Genomic DNA, 19359 nt, shown 5'->3' on the forward strand with positions numbered 1-19359 from the left:
TTCCGTCGTTGGTAGCCTGCCCTAGTTACGTCAAAGTTGAGTACCACCCAACATTGTCCACCCTGGCTTGCCTGTACTCTTCGGCTGGTGTGGAGTGGAGGGGTGGCTGCTGGTAGTGGGAAGAGGAAGAGGCAAGACGGAGAAAACCCAGGCAGGACATGCCGGAGAGAAGGAAAAATGAGAAAAAAGGCAGGGGGGAGGTGAAGCTGGCGTAGCTAGCAGACGGTAGTCCCCGCGTGGGCCGCAGCGCGCAGAGATGATGGCTCGGCGCGGAGCAGATGAGCTGGGCCAACATCTCACGGAAGCCTCAGCCAGGTCGTCTACCCTCGCGCACACACGCACACACGCACGCACATCCGCCCACACGCATCCTCCACAGGAAGATACAGGCGCGAGCTGTGGTTGGCAGTGGTCGCAGGATTGTGCATGGGAAACGCCACGACGGGGAGCTGCACCAAGTGGAGAGGGTGGAAGCGATTGAGCATCTAAGATTTGACGGCCTTGTCCGCTGTGTGACTTGAGACTTGGACACACCCCTCCCGGTGTCTGCTGGGAGGTGTCTACTGGTAGGTCCTGCGAACAAAGTCACCATGCCTCCCGGTTGGCCAGGTCATGCTGGCCTGACTTTGCCTTGCTTGTCTGCCTAGCTCCAGTGGGCACTGGTAGAGATGCGTAGTGTAAGTTGGACCAGCGCCCGTCTGGCAGCCCCGTATTCCGGAGGCAGCAGCGGGTATCCAGGCAATCTCTGGCTCGCGGCGACCCGCCAACGCCAGAAGTCGACATGGACTTGCAAACTATCGACAAGTTTGCCCAGTAGTTGCATATAAGTGAGCGTGAATTCGAGTGCGCATACATGGAGCAGGGCAATGGGCAGGCAACATTGGCCCCCACGGCCGAAAGAATGACGACTGCATGTAGAGCTGCTGGGGCTGCTTGGCTTAAGCGTCGCCTGACGAGATGGTCACCGATGCCCTGAGAAGGGAGGGCACGGGCTGCGCGGCTGGGCTGTATCGAACCAGTAGGCTGGGGGGTTGTGACGAAACAGGCAGCCCGAGTGCGTCATTGGCGACAAGCGAGGACGCTGCTGTGACCTCCCTGGGCCTCAAGCGCCTCGAGAGGAGCTGTGAGTGGCAGAGACGAGTGGGAGCAGCACAACCCCTCCTCCCTTGGGTGGGCTAGGAGGCGAGGCGTCGACTAACAGGAGTGACGAGCCAACATGTGGCGCCGGGGATGTTGCAATGCAGAATATGTCTTGCTCTTGTGGTTCAAGGTTGAATTTTCCAATTAATGGGACAGGCGCAGCCATTTAGCGAGCAGCCCGAGCCATTTCCTGATTGCTGGGCTGGAAGCCGCTGGGGGCAGACAAGATGGCGTTGGTGGGAGGCAATGCGCGACAGCCATACGCGGACCGAAGAGCCCGACCAAATTAGGACATGTTCAGATACCAGTCACTAGAAGATATTAGTAAAAGTGATGAAATCGTCTCCTTGCATGATGGGCAAAGCCCGTCCTCGCTGGCGTGAAGGTTGCTGGTACGTGTGCGGTTCGAGGACGACTTAACACAATGGCTTCCAGGTTCTGTCCGTTGGACTCATCGCCTGGCTTGCATCAGACCATGTCCCTGGCTCCTCATCTCTGTTCCATCCATCCCACAGCTCGCCGGGCTCTCCTGCGGCCCATCCAATCTGGATGGATTTTGAAGATGTGGTGTTGGTAAGTGATGTGCGTTTGTAAAGTTGACGGGCCGGCAGCTCACGCCTCGCGCGTGGTCGGGTACCTAGGTAGGCACCTGCTGGCCTACCGTACTGCTGCCTGGCAGTTCCTTGAACATTAATTCTATTTTGACTGTAGGTTCCGTATCTCAATTTCAATTTCTTCATCATTTCTCCGAAAAACCACCTGATGCGTGCCGGCCCAGACTGGGGGCTGATGGGATCTGCCAACTATCAACACCGCTAGAATCCTGCCAGCCCAGGTCGCACCCACTGGAGCACACGCTAACGCAGAACCCCAACAGCCGGAATACCGCTATTAAACGAGGCCGCGGATGCTACAGTGGCTGTACATGTCCACTGAAGCAGCCTCTGAACCCCCGAACCCGCTGCAGCCACCAAGCTATGGCACACTGCGACTCCCGCCAAGGAAGCTTCCTGAGCTCTCCCATCAACACTGCTTCTCGACTGCCGTTGTTGCATCGTGTCTTTTTATGTCTATACTCCATAAACATTGTGCGTATACGACTCATTCCGATTGACACCTATCAAACTCAGACTTCCCTACCCTCTCTGTCGCAACATATAGTGCTGTACATCAATCAATACGGTAAACGCCACGATCCAGACTCAACAAGCAGCACCTCTCCTCGTGTCGACGCCACATGGCAGCCGAATTTTACGGCCCCCGAAAGGCATCAATCGCCTCCATTAGTTCGGTACTGTTCTCGACTTTGGGCTTGCATCTCTGCACATGAACGAGAGTCGGGTCACCTTGGCCTTTCCGGGTGTCATGCTTGCTGGAGCCGCCCAATTAGTAGCCTCGTCAACGCGCACCTTTCATTTCACCAAATTGGCCGAATCCTTTCCGGCATGACGGCAGGACTAGCTCTTTCTTCTCGACCCCTAATATACGCTCCGGAGCCGTCGGCTTTTTCGTATTGCAGCTCAAGGCCCGACCCGTTGAACTCACGATCGTCCCGCCGACGTGCTCATGCGACCCAGCATGCGACCTCGAGGCATGCCAACCGGCATTGCATGCTTTGCCGCGCAACCAAAAAAAATTGGTACTAGACACCCGCGCTCCCTTTTCGCATACCAACAGCGGCGGCAACAGCGGCGCCGTGCATTGCAGCCAGCCATGCGTATCCGAGTTGCTCGGCTCGTCACTCCACTGTAGGGCTGCTTTGGCGCTGCGTGTAGTCGGCGGCCAACACAGCAGCCCTGGCACATTTCTGCAATGTCAAGTGACTCCCTGGCCTAGCTCAAGGATTTCCTGTTCCCGCATGCAGGGTGCCGCCGTGATCGACTTCTTATTGGATGGGACGACGTCTGTCGACAGCGTCGGGTTACATTGGTCGTTTGGCTCGGAAATACGCACTAGCATAGTCCGTGACACCAATATTCCTATGCACCAGATGAGAGTCTCGGCAAGAATCCGAACTCGACTTGCCAGAGAAGGGCAGTCGATGCGGGAATACTCTGCTACTGGCCAGGAATATGAACCCATTCATCCTTCACTCAACAAAGTCGCTGGACTCGAACCCCGGTCAACCACGGATGCCAGCCTCGCGCACAATCACACGGCTTATGACTGGACTCGAATTCCCGGTGGCGTTCTTTAGTTCGTTTTGTGTAGAGCAGGTGTTGAAAGTCGCTACCAACCACGAGCCTTCTGCACACTCATTACGTGGCCCTACAGTCGAGGACCAAAACTACTGGCAAGCTTACAAGAGCCTTGCATATGAGCGCTCACGCGTTGCACAAGTCTGCTTCTGGTTCGCGTCCCCAGCTCGATGTTGAAGTACCGATACGGTGTAGCATAAAGGCACAAAACCACCGCCAACGAGGTTCAAAAGCGCAACTAGCAGAGCTGGCGTTGGTAGCCTTGCCCATTGTCATGACCACACCGTCGAAACAACCAACCAATCATTCCTGGGCGTAAGCGCCGAAATTACTGGCTCAGGCAATCACCCCACCAGGACCCTGTAGGGCTCAGCTTATTGACTAGGGTAGATTATGAGCACAGCCAAACCTCTGGAAGCCAACGCTGTTTTCTTGGCAGTTGAAAACCGAGACCTGCATATGGTAAAGACGAGTCGGCAATCACTGGATGGCCGAGAGTCAACCAGGCGGCCACCCCATGGGGCGGCTACAAGTACGACTGACGGCGTATATTGCTGCTCAAGCTTGAACAAGTCGGCTCGGGAGGACATCAAGTGATGAATCACGAGCGGCACCTCTTTGAAGTAGAGTGGTGGAAAAGACGGTGTGGAGAGGGTGCGCCGTCTGCATCTTGTCAACTCAATCACCAACACCGGTACGATTGTGGACCGATGGTGGCCGTTGCATCTTGCCCGGTGAAAGCCGCATCGACCAGCCTGCTCAGAGGAGATTAGTGCTCGTTGGACGCAAAGTCGGAGAAGTTACCGTCGAGATGATCAGCTGGCTCGTGATGGCTTGCTGTTCATCTAGTTTGACATCTGCAAAGCTGATTCGCCCAGGTCGATAGAGCACATGCCAAGAGCGACTAGCAAGTGACCTGCTGCATCTGGAATCATTTCGAGATGCATTTACCAACGGCCCCGAGTTGACGCATGGCTCCCGGCGTTTGTGCCAGCGCCACTTGGTTCTCGACGTTGGCCCACGACGGGACCGGGCCGCTCATGTGGCTCCAGCCCTTGGCAAATGGATTTTTCAGCAAGGCATTCTTAGGGACTACCCGGCGATGCGCACCTGCTCATCTAAAATGAGTTTTCAGAATCTTGATAACTCCTGCAGTGACATACTATGCTGTCGGAAGATGCTCGATCTGGAAGTCCGTAAAACTGGCCACTGTGAGTCGCAAGCTTCCAAAGCTATACGCCCAGCAAGATTTGCTCTAACAAAGTTTAGTCACGACACGAGCCCCGAATTTAGGCTGCCCACGGCGAAACGAGGCACACGCATCGGCAACAAACGGATAGGTTGGCATGAAGAGGCGCTCTTCAACATCCCTTGTACCGACGCGGGGTAACCTGCACGGCCTGAATGCGACTTTGAGAACCCCGCGATGTATTGGCTGCGCGGGCTGCGTAAATTTACACGACAGCACTGCTGTCAGTCGAACGAATGTGAATGGACCCTAGGCAACGAACCGCAAAGCACACGAAAGACCTGGCCCAAGATCGCTTACATTCGACCCGCAACACGGCACGCTCAAGTCGCACATGCTCGCGCGGTCCGGTAGAGCCATTGACGAGTAACCGATACGCCTATACGTGCTCTGTTATGACGCTTTGTACCGGAAGTGGAGTCCATCTTGTGGAGAGACTCGGCAGTCGGGGCACGAAGCGTTGCATCGACCAGCAGAAAGCGTTTCCACCCGACATCTCGAAAGTCCATCTAGTCCGATAGGGCCCTGGCGTTATCCGTTGGATTCCGGTCTGGTGGAAGATGCCATTGGACGACGGCCCTGACACGTCATGGACAGCCACTGGTATCGAAAACATGGGCAAACGGGAAACGGCAAAGCGGGCAGAAAAATGGGCGCGCAAGCCAATGGCTGTCTGTCGGCGCACCGCACGTGTATAATGGGCTTTTTTTCTTCATGTGCCGGCACATGGCGCAGCTTGAGCCGTCGCCGCCCGCCATTGGCGTAAAATGGCGAGCTTTTGCCTATGAACCGTCAAGAATGGCCACGCATGCAGGGAGCAGCCACGGTTTGACAGCATAGAGGCGACTTTTTTTTTTGTTCTTTTTTTTCAGGAGGTGTCGGACGGAACCCCGGGTTTTTTCTTAGCGTCCAGATGCACACTGTGCGACTGGGCTGTGAGCTTTCCCTGGGTGTGCGACGCAGTCTGTCGTAATCGTCAGCATCCCTAGTAATTCTTTACACGGGTCGCACGGCCCTTGCTAATCCCATGTCGTAGCTGACGCAACCGAGAAACAAAAATCACTAATTTCACCCACATCTCCATGGTTTCATCCACCGACTGGTATTTTGTGGGTGTGGGAGAGAGAGAGAGAGAACCTTGTGTGACTGGACCCGGCATAAAAGGACCTGCATGGCCCGCCTCTTATTCCAACAGCCATTCTTTTCTGCTCTAGACTCAAGCCTCGACAAAGATACTTTTTGCGTTTATCTGATACCCAAAATTTTCTATTCTTCTTTCAACCTTTCAACTCTGCATCTGTCAAAAACAAACATTTCTCCAACGCCGCCGCAGCACAGCCTCTTGCTCTGCTACTTCTACACAACTCCATACCTACCTCGACAGGCTTCACATACACACGCAACACGCAACATGTCTTCCATCAGCCAGAACACGTTCCTCACACTCTCTCCCGAGATCCGGCCCGCGCCCGCCCAGCCCGCCGCCGCTCGCTCCCCCACGCAGCAGAGATTCCTCTCCCTCGCGCCGGACGTGTCGGCCTCGCACCCGCGCGCCCAGCGCGCCCGCGCCGACAGCGACGCCGCCTCCTCCCTGTCCGGCGGCGGCGGCAGCCCGACGCTCTCTGCCGTCGACGCGGCCGTGCCCGTCTCCAACACGCGCGTGCTCAAGCTCAGCCCCGTGCACTGGGGCGCGCACGAGGAGGTGCACCAGGCCGACTACCACGACCTTCCCCAGTCTGCCTAGAGCGGAAAGAGGGACTGCGGAAGGGTGTCCATGACGGGAGAGCCTGGGCCGCTGGAATGACAGCCGGGGGTGGTGGAACAAGCTTGTCGCAAAGTCTAATACAACCTTAACCATGGTCTGTTTGAGACACAATCTCACCTCGTTGCTCTAACACGGCATGTGTGAGGGACAGGGGGGGGTTGCGAAAGAGCCCGGGGAAAAGAGAAAAGAGCCTGAACTTGCATCGAAAGCACTATTGATTTTTTTTTAAACGTCTTCTTGTCACTTTACATGGAAAACTGCTCCATGAAGAAAATGAATGCATCATATCAATGCATAGGTACGACACACTGGCAGATTGAAGCCCAGAAACTGAAATGAGAATATAATAATACAAAATGAATCTACCATCAAAACTATTCAAAACAATATGCACATTGCATGACTCGTATACAATCTTGAAGATGGCCAGTTGCCAGCTCAACAATAATGGTCCCTTCTGTTGAGCGCTCGCCTTCATACATCATCTCGCACAGTCGGTAGGGTCGTACCGAAGCCACGGGGCTGTCTTACAGGATCTCAGGCCGTGACGGGACCCCCTGCCATGCTTATCTCTTTTCCAGCACACTGCGTTACAGATTTCGGGCATCCGCTTCTAGATGCCCGCACACCATGTGACCTGCTGTTTCTTGGCATCATTTCTTTTCCCCTTTTATCCTTTGTGCGCAGCGCACATTCCCAGGCGGTGAAAGATGAGCAGGGAACCTGTCACGTCGCGCGGTTTGAGGGGGCCGGATTTGCATTGCACGCAACAGGAAAAAAAGCCTGCCGATGGTCATCAGATACCGCCCGTGTCTCCAATGATTTCCGCCCTGGCCCCTCTTGGAGTCAAGTTACATGGCTTAGATCGCCAAGTAGATGGCAGATTCCGCCACCGAGGCGGTAGCGTCTGCGGCCCTCCGGCTTTAGTCAGACTCTACTGCCCAACCCAAGTCCCTGCGTCGCGGAATGACATAGCCCAGTATGAGTTGGCACTCCTCAAAATAAAGCCATGGGGAGAGATATGTTTGCAGTTTGGACTATCCGAATCCAGTGTAATGGTGTCATCCCACCAAACGTGCCTGTAAACGTGCATCCGCTTACATGGCCTGAGCGCAGATCTGACGAGATTGCTGTCGTCGGATGGCAATATGGGTGCCACCCCTGCCACGAGGTGCGTAAGCTTTTTTTTTTGTCTCGTCCTTGTTTGCCAGCAACTATTGGTCCTTTCCCCGTGGAACAACATATTACTCTCCCCCAGTTATTCTAGGCCGTCCCGGCAGAACCGATTCAGGCATGCCAAGATGACCGAGCAACCCAGCACAGCCAGACTTGGCAAACGGGATTCGCAAGTGAGACATGCACTTGCTTCACTGATAAGCCAGCCGCACATGGTGCCAAGGTACTCGTGCCTACTGGTAGATATGCGTTGTGTCGCAGACAGATGGCTAGGCAACCATACCTATCCCTCGCACTGTGCAACATGACATCTCAGGCGTCCTGAAAGTAGATGCGGGATAAGCAAGAGTGACGTAGGTAGTCGCACACGTCTAGAGTATCTCTAAGCCCGGCCGAGACGAGGTGCGGCCTCCGACCATGTAGCTGCCGTCTTGACTCCTTTAGGATCCAAAACCTCCCGAACAATAGCCTGCCAGTCAACTGCAGCAGTTGAAGGGCCTTTTCCTCCTTGATGATCACACTTCAAGTCTCTGCTATGATACTTGCACCACGCGGGTGGGTGTCTTTTCGATAAAAATAGTCGCGACGTTTCGAGATCTGGATCTGCCAAAACCTGGAAGAAGCCCCTCAGCGGCGGCTTCGTAAATATGACCGCATCCCCCCCTGAAGAAAGACTTGATAAATTGGGGCTTGTCGCCCGGAAAAAGTTCCTGGGCCTGACATCGGGATGTTGATACAATAGTGTGATGCTCAGAGAAGCAAGATTCCCGGCGAGAATCATGTCAGAAAGCACCGGCGTAACAATTTGGTCGATCCATCCGCGGTGGCGTCCCACCTCCAGCACAAAGGTACGTATACGTCGCCGCGCCGAGGGTGTAACAAAGAGCTGCAGCTTGCCCATTTCTCGCCTCTCCTCAGCAGCCAGAGAGTCTGGCACATCGGCCGGGTCTGCAAAAAGAGCTGGTTCTGTACGCGCCCGCCCGGAAGCATCACTGTGATAGTATGTCTGCAGCATCTTGGCCTGAGGTGCGCCGTGCCTTCCGGACACTATAGACATTTTGAAAGTGTTTAGGCTGTAAAGCATCGGGCAGGCGATTGCGTGCAGGTGCGGATGCACGAGGAGGACCAACCTCGCAGCCTCCAGCTGGTCGCTAAGCCCTCCGTGATTTGAACACGGACATAGCTCGATTGCCGTATCGAACTTGACCAGCTGAGCTAAAATGAGAGCCAGGACATCGACAGGCAAGTCGAGCAGATTCATGGGCTGACGCTGTGCCATGATTGATGTGCGAAGACCGAGCAAGTGAGCCAAGGCTTACCGAACAGGACTGTGCCGTGCTGAACAGCCATCGTTCTCATCAAGAACAAAAGCCTGCCGCAGGGTAGAAGGTCTTGTGCCGTACTTGCGCAAGGTTGTTGGACAATCTGCTTGCTGTTAAGATTCTGATGCAGAAGCAGAGTTCGCCTTCGCAGCGGGGGTCGGGCACCACTGGGGACTACATTACAGAAGGCGCGACCGTCAGCGCTACCCCGCGAACAGCCACGATATTAATGCATCCGTACTATACACAAGGATAATCATGCGCAACTTGAAAATGAACAAATAAAATTCGTATATTGGTCATTCTACCGAGTCTATTCATGCTCACAGGTCACCCGCGTTTCGTTGCTCGTCACAAGGCCCGCCGGCTCAAGCACTTTGGGCTTCCAGTGCCTTTGAACGACGCAGCATAGACAATCTATCCCATCGCAGATATGAAGATGCAGATTTTTTTTTTTCCTTTTTGCTTGCTTCTCATGTCTCTCGGGTCAAATTTCACCCACTCCCTGTTGAACTTTTTCGTTATATAAATGACATTTTGGTAAACCGAACATCAAGACGTGGCAGAAGTGCCATCCAGAGATTTTCCTTGAACACCTGGTCCGTTTCAGCGCTTCATACAGAAAAACAGCCGTGCTTCCTCCAGCATTCATTAAACCATCATCAGCAGCTTATCAAAGGTGCCGCCAATGGGTTGAGCCAGGTGAAACATTTATCGGGAGGTCATGGCCTTGGTGACAAGACGCTTGAGGGTGAGCTCCTGCTTCTTGAGCTCGTCGGCAGAAGACTCGTTGAGCTCGAGAGCGGCCATGGCATCGCTCATGGCGGCCTCGATCTTCTCCTTCTGGCCACGCTTCATCTTGAGGGACAGAGTCTGGTCAGAGACAATCTCCTCAACACGGCCAATGTAGGACTCGAGCTGCTGCTTAGCCTCGAAGCGCTTGCTGAAAGCCTCATCGTTGCTCTTGAAAGCCTCGGCGTCGTTGACCATCTTCTCAATCTCGGCGGTGGAGAGCTTGCCGACAGAGTTGCTGATGGTAATGTTGGCACTGCGGCCGGAGGTCTTCTCAGTGGCAGTGACCTTCAGGATACCGTTGACGTCGACCTCGAAGACACACTCAAGGACGGCCTCACCAGCGCGCATGGGAGGGATGGGAGCCAAGGTGAATTCACCGAGAGAGGTGTTGTCCTCGCAGTTGACACGCTCGCCCTGGAAGACAGGGAACTGAACTGTCTGCTGGTTGTCGGCGACAGTAGTGAAAGTGCTGTAAAAAGATTGTTAGCGAACTGCATGGAAGTCGTGATTGTAGCCTTGAGAGTACTTGGGTGTGGGAAAAGTTTGTCGTGCCGTTTAGAGAAGTGGAGGGTCAAGAAAATGAATAAATCAGTGGAAACGAGTGGGACAAGATGAGGCGAGTCATTCTTGTTTTTCTTATTTTGCCTTATTGCCATTATTTTTCTTATCAAGAAGAATAAAGAAAAATAAGAGCGAGAAGAAAAAATAAGAATAGCAGGTTGTGATAGTGGTGATAGTGGAAGCAAAGTAGATTTTCGAAACAAGACCGTCGAAATAAATCAACCAGTGGCACGAACAAAGTCAAAGCAATTTCCGAGGTGCGTGGCCAACATCTTACGAAACAAATGTTTCCAAATATAAAGGCATACACAAAGGTCGAGAGCAAAGACTGTGGAAAAGTGGATCATGGTTGGTGATGCCTTCACGCCACGCTTGAGGCCGAGAATTGCACCAACAACTCCAAAATAAATGCAGGGAAATCGCGAAAATGAAATTGAGACAGAAAATGGGGTTTATATACCGTTTCTTGATCGAGGGCACTGTGGTGCCGCGCGGAACTACGGGAGCAAAGATATTGCCCTCCATAGCGACACCGAGAGACAGGGGAACGACGTCGAGGAGCAGGAGATCAGCGGCGTCAGACTCAGCAGCCTTTCCAGTCAATAATCCTGCCTGGACCGCAGCGCCGTATGCGACAGCCTCATCGGGGTTGATGCTCTTCTCGAGCTTCTTGCCGCCGAAGAACTCAGAGAGGAGCTTCTGGATCTTGGGGATACGGGTGGAGCCACCGACCAGGACAATCTCGTCGACCTTGGACTTGTCGAGACCAGAGTCCTTGATGACCTGAGCGACGGGCTCAATGGTACCGGCGAAAGCCTTGGCGTTGAGCTCCTCGAAACGGGCACGGGTGATGGTGGTGGTGAAGTCGGCACCGTCGAAGAGAGAGTCAATCTCGATGGTAGCCTGAGCACCGGAAGAGAGGGTACGCTTGGCACGCTCGCAAGCAGTGCGGAGACGACGGAGAGCACGGGGGTCGTTGCTCAGGTCCTTCTTGGCCTTGCGCTGGAAGTCCTTCTTGCAGTGGTCAAGGAGGTTGGTGTCGAAGTCCTGGCCACCAAGATGGGTGTCACCGGCGGTAGCCTTGACGGTGAAGACACCGCCCTGGATGTTCAGAAGAGAGACATCGAAAGTACCACCACCGAGATCGTAGATGAGAACGTTGCGCTCCTTCTCAGACTTGCCAGCACCGAGACCGTAGGCAATGGCAGCGGCGGTAGGCTCGTTGATGATACGGAGGACGTTGAGGCCAGAAATGGCACCGGCGTCCTTGGTAGCCTGACGCTGGTTGTCGTTGAAGTAGGCGGGGACAGTGATGACAGCCTTCTCAACCTTCTTGCCAAGCTTGGTCTCGGCAATCTCCTTCATCTGTGGCGGGTGTTAGATGGTTGCTTACACGCAGGTCGAGGTTGTGAGGGAAACGTACCTTGAGGAGGACCATGGAGGAAATCTCCTGGGCAGAGAAGGACTTCTTCTCGCCGAGGTAGTCGACCTCAATCTTGGGGGTACCGGCATCGTCAAGGACCTTGAAGGGCCAAGACTCAATGTCCTTCTTAACGGTAGGGTCATCGAAGCGGCGACCAATCAGACGCCTATGAGAGGAAAATATCAGCAATTTGCATGATGGTTGTGAGCCGAGGTGTAGAAAACTCACTTGGCATCGAAGACGGTGTTGCGGGGGTTCATGGCAGCATTGTTCTTAGCGGCCTCACCAATCAGACGCTCCTTGTCGGTGAAGGAGACGAAAGAAGGGGTGGTGAAGGAACCCTGCTCGTTGGCAATGATTTCGACATTGTTACCCTCGTAGATGGCAACGCAAGAGTAGGTGGTACCTGTGGGAGGGGGATAATAATTAGTACAAGAGTGCTGCGATTGACTACTTGCTCATGCTCGGTCTCTGTATTTGCGGTTGAGGCGGCCGGCGAAAAAATTACACGCTGCCCGGGCGGCGCAGATTTTTTGCGCTTTGCAATTGGCGGCCACAACGCACAAAATTCGAGCAGCAGCAATATTGCAGGTCAGGGCACAAGAGAGTGTACATACCCAGATCGATACCAACGGCACCGTCGTAAACTTCGTCCGCCATTTTGGATAATGTGTATGATATGCCCGTCTTTGAAGTCGTGAGAGGGATGGAGGATGCAAGAAGAAGAGGAGCCCAGAGAAGAGAGACGTGGGGTTACGGTGAAAGAAATTCGGCAACGCACCACCAAAATTTTCGTGCAGGGCCCCGACAATAATTTTCGGGGCTCTTTTTTTTTTCTCTTCTCGCCTTTGCCGTTCGGCGGCGGGCGGACGAGAGAAGAGTGGGACTCCAAAGATAGTTGGCCAGCAACAGAGACTGCGCTAGGCAATATTAGGAATAGCGTGCTCGCCTGAATTTTCTGCCCGCGCACATGTATCTTATCGATTAGAATGTCTGCGCTTATTCGCGCATTTCTGTGTCTTGTGGGCACACTTTTTTCACGATGCTGGATGTGGCGGCAACTGTGGCGTGGCTCCATGCCAGGATTTCTGCGTATTTTGCTGTTGCTACTCACCTATTCTACTTGAGTCGTTTTACATGTCCTTGCCTGTCTTGAGACCAAATTTCTTAGCATCATCTGCTCAACTCACTGGCGCTGGAATTGACCCTTTCATATGTCTCGATACCAAGTGCCTTGGTCACAGCAATCATGGCTTGCGATGGACTTGAATTCAACCCCTCCGAGTGCCTGGGGGGTTTTTTTTTTGCCTTAGCTATTCTGCTGATACTTCCATCGAGTTCAGATGCCTTGCTTGCCTTCCAGCCCAGCGCATTGGTCTCACGAGCTATCGTCCCACCGATGGTCGCGAGATTCCCTATGCCTTGCTTGTCTTTAGACCCAGCGCCTTGGCCTCATCAGCAACCGTCTCTGCAATGGTAGACTTGAGACCATCCACCTTTGGCTTCCATCCTAGGTACTTTTCAGCACGCTGCGGGATTCCCTTGGAATTCCTGGCAAAGCTCGCCGCAGCCGGTCCCGCGACGCGCTCGGCCTCGTTCAGTGTAACAGTCTTAGTCTTCGTCCCAGGCTTGTATCCCTGCTTGTCGGCCTCGTCCGCAATCCACTGCGACACCTCTGACCAGCGGTGTACCCCGTTGGACGCGAGAAAGTAGCCGTGCAGGCCAAAGATTTCCGGGTTCTTGCTCTTGCTCGGGTTTTGGGTGGCATCCAGCACCTTGACAAACAAGTCGGCCAGGTCGTCAATATGCACATTGTCCCACTCCGTCTCGCCCTTGCCAATGACGGGCGCATAGCCTGCCTTGAGGGTAGCCTTGGCAAGCTCGGGTACCTGGATGCTTCGCCTGTTGACTGGTCCCGATCCCTCGCCGTAGATTGTGGGTGGGCAGAGGATGGCAACCTTGACAGCGTCCGAGATGGTTTCCTGAACCAGAATGTCGACATTCCGATGATGGGCATAGTCGGGCAGAGTCACCAGACGCTTGATATCGTCGATGTCGTGGTAAGTCTGTTCTGGCAGCGGCGGCTCGCCCTCGCGGTCGTGCTTCTGGTCATACCAGGTCAGAATCGAGGTGCCGCAGAGGTGAATCCAGTAGCCAGGCTTTTCCGGAGTGTGGCCTTTTTCCAGACCCATGGCAATGGCCGTGGCCCCGGGAACATTGTCCGAAGAGTCGGCCGTGTCTGCGACTTGTCAGTTCCAAACTCCTTCTCCGAGGCGCAACGTACGAATCACAACATCGGTTTTGGCAACCGCATCCATCAAAGTCTCAGAGTCCTCCAGCGCGCCATAGACAAAGTCGAGCTTGGGGTATTTGGCCTTGATTGGCTTGGCTCGTTCTTCGCTTCGCACAAAAACGGTGTACTCGTAGTCGGGGTGAGCTCTGTAAACATAGTCGAGTACAGTGCCACCAATGTAGCCTATTAGGCGCCGACGTTAGAATATTCTGCCACAAGTTTGACATTTTGGAGCTGTAGCCCCGCCATACCTGTTGCGCCGGTTCTAGAAGCTTTGGTCAGCTGGTCGAAGGCAGACACGGCAAGCGGCAGAGTCTTTCTTACAAAAAGACCTTGACAGTCATGATAGCTGCAGTCAATGAAGTTGTCTCTTGTATGGACAGATAATCAAAGTCTGGAAAGTAATTCTTCAGATGAGGCGATTCAAACAAGACTTACAAATCAAAATCGTCATGGTGAAGTGGGGGCCTTGAGCTCCTCAACAGCTGGGCAATTAGCTTTACGCTACAAGACGGGACGACCAACCAGAGAAGACAAGGCCGGCCACGATCCGATTAATCACACCACTAATTCATGGCCACATTTGATTGAACCAACTTTAGCTTCGAATGCGCTTTGAGGGGGCTGTTTGAATTGCCATTGTCGTTCAGCGTATCTGTACCCTCATAGTGTCGAGATTAGTTCCCTGGAAAGCGATAACGTCGCTGTCCCATTCACTGGGTCAAGAGTAACTATCCTGTCTACAGCTCCGATACCCCGCACCTTCTCGGAATTCATAAATGCTTCCCTGCCTCTCACTGCCGCTTGGACTTTTCTCAACTCTCAACTCTCAATTCTCAACTCTCAATATTTTGCAAGTTGTTTGCGCATAGTCAACCCAATTCGCGTTGTTCCACCCCGCGAAATCATCATGCCTGACAGCTACACTCACAAGAGCTCCGGCACTAACAGCCAGGTATGGCAGCTCGGCGTCTTATCGCCCAGCGGACCATGACGACTGAGCTTTCGTGATCTTCTAGGGCAACCACTACTGCGCTCGCGATTACGGCTCGAGCGCCGCCAACGACAACTCGTACCATTATTCCAACACGTAAGAACCGCTCCGGCCAGCTGCACCAGGTCCAGCACTACGCACCCGCAACAGTAATGGCTCCTACTACTACTCCAATCATAATGGCAGCACGTACCACAACGACGGCCAGGGCAACGCCACTTATACCAGCCCTTCTGGATCAACCTCTAATTCCAGCAAGAAGTAAAGGGTCCCTCTGAAATAACTCATCCGACGTGATCACACTCCTGTGGCCGTGGCTTGTGTAGGGCACTGTATTTTGGCACGAGAGAGCGTGAACGATAAGTCGCGTAGAGTGATGGGCATTTTATGCTACTATTAATGCAGTTCAATGATAATCATTCAGTCTCAAATCATCCCTTATTCAATATACTTGAGCTCAACGTATTTGTCGCTGATTTTGTTGCCGACAGTCACGTTGGCCCCATACACCTTAGTAGCGATGCCTCCAGTAACACCATAGGCGCCAAAGATGGCAGCACGCAAGCCAAACGTGCCCTTGCTACCCCATGCCCAGTCCGGAATAGTGATGTTTCTTGTAAAAGGTGCAGCAGGCATGGTACCGTCTGGACGCATCAAAGTCAGCAAGACAAGTTGGCAATGAGGCAGGTAGCTTACCCTGGAGGTAGATGGACGACACGGGTGTGCCAATAATGATGTTCGGATCATGGGGGCTTGTGCCTAGGCCAAACGTAATGCTAGTTTCGTAGGTGCTAGACTGGTCAATGTTGTTGACGAGCTTCACAGGGATCGCCTTGCCGACGGTAATCGTCTGAGGAACCTGAATGGAATAAACAGAGGCAATGGCGCCCGAAGCCAGAGCAGAGGCAGCGACAGCAACAGAAAACTTCATTTCGACAAGATTTGCTTGACTGTAAGAAGAAAAATATTTCAACTTGATGTGGAATTCGAAAAGAGGAAAAAAGCCTCTGTCACAGGGCTACGTATCTTTTTATATCCGAAGCATTTCGCCCGGGTGGATCGTGTCTGTGGGTGTCTGCGCCAGAACTAGGCGAATGTGCATATTCCTGCGGCCCTCTTCGAATGCAGTAAAGCTGCAGCTGAATTATTAGAGACCAATCAACTTGAATAATGCTCAATTAGCCTGATTTATGTCCCCGTGTCAACACCCTACCGGGCAGGTCCCTTCGTAAAACATGGGTCTCGCATCGGCAATCTCCTGGATGGGCAATGCCGGCAATCGGACATTGGCCTTGATGGTTCAGCCTCAGCCGGACAGAAATAGTACGACCAAAATAAGTCTCCGACACCTCAGGGGAAAAAGGTTGATACAAAGTGTCAATTTTACGCTACATAAATCCTGCTGAACAGTTAGTTGACAACAAGTCGCCCAAGTCGCCTAAGTCGCCTCCCGTAGCCTCGTGGCAGATGCTATACAACATTCTACAAATTTGGTCAACCAAATAAAAATCCCGACGTTCCCTTTACAGCCCGACGGAAAAGTAAACCGATAGAATAACGACCAGGCAAATGTACGCCACGAGATCGGCAAAAAGTAACCGCCTCAGAATTGTTCTCTGACGGACGGTAAAGTGCGCCACTTCGCCGTGCGTGTACCAGGTAATGGTAGAGTTGAACGCGCCACAAATGGCGAGAATGCCAGCAACAGGAAATACAACACTCAGTAGAGCGACCGATATGAAGACAGACGCCAGACGTTTCTCGCAATCTCGAACATATCGTCTTCGATGTAAAATATCGGCCCGTGCAGACGCCATGAGGCGGGTCTCGGATGCGGTCAAGAGGGATTGTTCGAGCCGCAAAGAACCGTCCATAGCCCTACGCTCTCTGGTAGATGCTGAGAATCCACGAAGCCGGAGGAGTCTGGGGGCAACCTGCCGGAACTCTTCGTCGGCCGATAGCCAGTACGATGAACGGGGGTCGGGGGTCTTGAGAACCTGAGACCGCCGTTCGCCACCGAGGAGCAACAACGAAGAAACACGCTCGTTTGATTCGTTCGACAGACCTGAAAGTCATTAGCTTCTTCGACAGCCCATATTATGAGTGATTGCCTACCGTGACTGCGCGGAGAGTCCCAGCGGGAGCAGCCAGGACCCGACTTGTCGAAATGGTCACGGCTGCTGCCGATCCGGCTATGTGAAAAGAACACAGAGCGTGGTGTGCGAGGACTGTTGGTGGATGAAATGGTGCTTCGCGTCTCGGAACATGCTCTTGTCACAAACGAACTTCCTGGGCCAGTGTGGTCTTCTTCGCCGCGCTCGATGCGGCCCTTTTGCAGTTTGGCGGCCTCTGGTAGGCTGATGAGCGGAAAAGGGAGACGCGGGATGCCGACAATGCCATTAACCCCCTCTGTGGGGGGAACCTCCGCAAACAAAACCTTCTGAGGGTCTCTCGAAGACTCAAAGCCCTGCCAGTGGTTGCCGCTGCCAAAGTACTCGGAAGACGCCGTCGAGTTTAAGCTGTTGAAGCTCCCGTTGAATTGCTTCATCTCGAATGCTTGGGCACCACGCTCTGGCGATGCAGTAATGCCATCGAGCGAGCTGGAAACACGACCAACTGCCGCTTGCAAGCGAGTTCTTGTCGACGTACGAGTGCTAGGTCCTCGGGCAGTGCCATACCCAGGCGCAGCTGTAAACGACACCGGTGGATGATTGCTTGTCCCGCAATAGTCGTAACTGACAGTGTCGGACACGTCTGCGACACTGCTGCCATGTTCCACGTGTGCTTGAAACTGTGACATCTTTTGGCGGGAGAAGAGATGATCACTTGTAACCGTTTCCCAGTCACTGTCGTGAGCGTTTGGAAGGCCGTCCCGGAAACGCAGTATCGGCCCGCTAGGAGAAGGCTGGGCTGTGGAAGAGGTGTGATGCGGAGATGGTGTGGTCGATTGAACAGGTATTTTGACAAAGTTGTCGACTTTCTAAGCCGATGCAACCGCGTCTGCATTGTAAAATGACCGCATTTGATGTTTCTGGATATCTCGAAGCTGGCCAATAGACGTGCCAGTGACATTGACTCTTCGTTGCGACGACGGGGCATTCTCAAGCGTCCGAAGAGCACGACTAACATCTCGCTCGGCGGACGAGCTGAGAAAAAGCGAGATACAAGTACTGGTTTCGGACTTAAAGGCACCAACCGTGGATGTCTTTGAATAGGATGCTGTCAAGTTTCCGTGCAAATCTCTGTCCAGCAATGTCGTGGCGGGCCGTGCATACTCTAGATATTGGTGCACTGGTGAAAAGTTCTCGTGGCGCGTCTGAGAGACATCGAAGCTGCTCCGACTCATGTCGCTGTAGATGCTAGATCTTGAGACAAAGGAGTTTTCCCGAGTCGTCGTTGGCTGCATCAAGCGTAGCTCTCGTAACAGCCCAGATGACCCAGAACTCTGCATTGTGTTTCGTCTCTGTGAGATTGAAGGCAATCTGTGATCTTGGCTCAAGTCTCTCGTCGGGGAGAGAACAACATTAATCGTTTTCGGCTTTTGAAAACGAGACTGTAACTGTGTAGACGAGGCTGTTGGGTTAGCCGAGGAAGGATAAATGGTGTTATAGTCGACTTCAGTCTCCCAGTCGGAGCTGGAGCCCAGGGTATTCATACTTAACCAACCAAAGGCCGTGTGTCACCTCCACAAGCGGTCAGACCAGGCAGGTGTCAATGTCGGACAGAAATTTGCACTTCCTCACACGGCGGATTCGCGTATCAAGTGGCAAATTGAGGCTAGTGGTGGTCTGAAGTCTTGAGCAAAGTTCCCTTGGTTGTACAAAGGACGAAGGTTGTAATTGATTGTACCTCGGACGAGGTGCCACCGTGCTGGAGTAGTTGTTTCAGCAGATGCTGTTGAGGTCTAGATGATGGTAGTGAGACGCGAGACGCGACCCAAAAACAAACACGAAAAGCGTGTAGTTTCATTGAAAAGCTGGCGGCCGGCAAAGCTGCATCACTGTGGAGGTATCAATCCGAGCCAAGCTCAAGATAAGCGAGGTCCAACGGGGCTGGCAGCTGGCAACATGACACAACGAACGCGACGGCAGCTTGCAAACCGACACTGTGTCGTAAATCTGCCCAGGTCAACGTGCGAAAATCTAGACAAAAGTGATACGAAAGGATAGATGAAAATGATTACGAGACTAACCGCTTTTACAGTATTGACAAATAATTCGGCAGAGACGACGAGATCGCCAATTGGGCCGCCCGCCCGCCTCTGTGCAACGCCGACTCGCTTCCCGCTTCCCCTTTCACGAGTCGTCACAAGTCGTTTGAACGGTTGAAACATTCGAAACCGCCAGCGCTCTTTTAGGCAAAGATTTGCATATCGCGATGCGACAAGATAGAACGAGCATGTCTTGCATGTATACCCAGCTATGCACACCATGCTAGGGATCA

The 19359-nt window shown here is 53.3% G+C and overlaps 7 protein-coding genes across 8 annotated transcripts; 2 read left to right on the forward strand and 5 right to left on the reverse strand.

The window, feature by feature from the left end:
* Nucleotides 1-5758: 5758 nt before the first annotated feature.
* Nucleotides 5759-6331, forward strand: LMH87_006046 (uncharacterized protein; the record flags this gene model as incomplete). The annotated part of the gene is made up of 1 exon (XM_056203872.1): nucleotides 5759-6331. One exon carries the CDS (start codon nucleotides 5759-5761, stop codon nucleotides 6329-6331), a length of 573 nt encoding a protein of 190 aa, XP_056059284.1.
* Nucleotides 6332-7910: 1579 nt separating this feature from the next.
* On the reverse strand, nucleotides 7911-8807 carry LMH87_006047 (uncharacterized protein; the record flags this gene model as incomplete). Of its 2 annotated transcripts, none has more annotated exons than XM_056203873.1 (1): nucleotides 7911-8807. In XM_056203873.1, the coding sequence occupies one exon, from the start codon at nucleotides 8805-8807 to the stop codon at nucleotides 7911-7913; it is 897 nt and encodes a 298-aa protein (XP_056059286.1). The 2 variants fall into 2 exon arrangements, with proteins under 2 accessions (XP_056059286.1, XP_056059285.1); XM_056203874.1 differs by having other exon boundaries at nucleotides 7911-8585.
* Nucleotides 8808-9561: 754 nt separating this feature from the next.
* On the reverse strand, nucleotides 9562-12289 carry LMH87_006048 (uncharacterized protein; the record flags this gene model as incomplete). Its single annotated transcript, XM_056203875.1, has 5 exons — nucleotides 9562-10114; nucleotides 10667-11571; nucleotides 11630-11795; nucleotides 11858-12035; nucleotides 12247-12289. The coding sequence occupies 5 exons, from the start codon at nucleotides 12287-12289 to the stop codon at nucleotides 9562-9564; spliced, it is 1845 nt and encodes a 614-aa protein (XP_056059287.1).
* A 755-nt stretch (nucleotides 12290-13044) lies between these two features.
* LMH87_006049 (uncharacterized protein) lies at nucleotides 13045-14266 on the reverse strand (the record flags this gene model as incomplete). The annotated part of the gene is made up of 5 exons (XM_056203876.1): nucleotides 13045-13074; nucleotides 13126-13868; nucleotides 13914-14105; nucleotides 14174-14187; nucleotides 14247-14266. The coding sequence occupies 5 exons, from the start codon at nucleotides 14264-14266 to the stop codon at nucleotides 13045-13047; spliced, it is 999 nt and encodes a 332-aa protein (XP_056059288.1).
* A 566-nt stretch (nucleotides 14267-14832) lies between these two features.
* Nucleotides 14833-15181, forward strand: LMH87_006050 (uncharacterized protein; the record flags this gene model as incomplete). The annotated part of the gene is made up of 3 exons (XM_056203877.1): nucleotides 14833-14877; nucleotides 14942-15012; nucleotides 15067-15181. 3 exons carry the CDS (start codon nucleotides 14833-14835, stop codon nucleotides 15179-15181), a joined length of 231 nt encoding a protein of 76 aa, XP_056059289.1.
* Nucleotides 15182-15354: 173 nt separating this feature from the next.
* LMH87_006051 (uncharacterized protein) lies at nucleotides 15355-15847 on the reverse strand (the record flags this gene model as incomplete). The annotated part of the gene is made up of 2 exons (XM_056203878.1): nucleotides 15355-15560; nucleotides 15613-15847. The coding sequence occupies 2 exons, from the start codon at nucleotides 15845-15847 to the stop codon at nucleotides 15355-15357; spliced, it is 441 nt and encodes a 146-aa protein (XP_056059290.1).
* A 592-nt stretch (nucleotides 15848-16439) lies between these two features.
* LMH87_006052 (uncharacterized protein) lies at nucleotides 16440-17716 on the reverse strand (the record flags this gene model as incomplete). Its single annotated transcript, XM_056203880.1, has 2 exons — nucleotides 16440-16981; nucleotides 17032-17716. 2 exons carry the CDS (start codon nucleotides 17714-17716, stop codon nucleotides 16440-16442), a joined length of 1227 nt encoding a protein of 408 aa, XP_056059291.1.
* Between the last annotated feature and the right edge of the window lie 1643 nt (nucleotides 17717-19359).

Source organism: Akanthomyces muscarius, chromosome 1 (assembly GCF_028009165.1).
Source record: "Akanthomyces muscarius strain Ve6 chromosome 1, whole genome shotgun sequence".
Classification (NCBI taxonomy): domain Eukaryota; kingdom Fungi; phylum Ascomycota; class Sordariomycetes; order Hypocreales; family Cordycipitaceae; genus Akanthomyces; species Akanthomyces muscarius.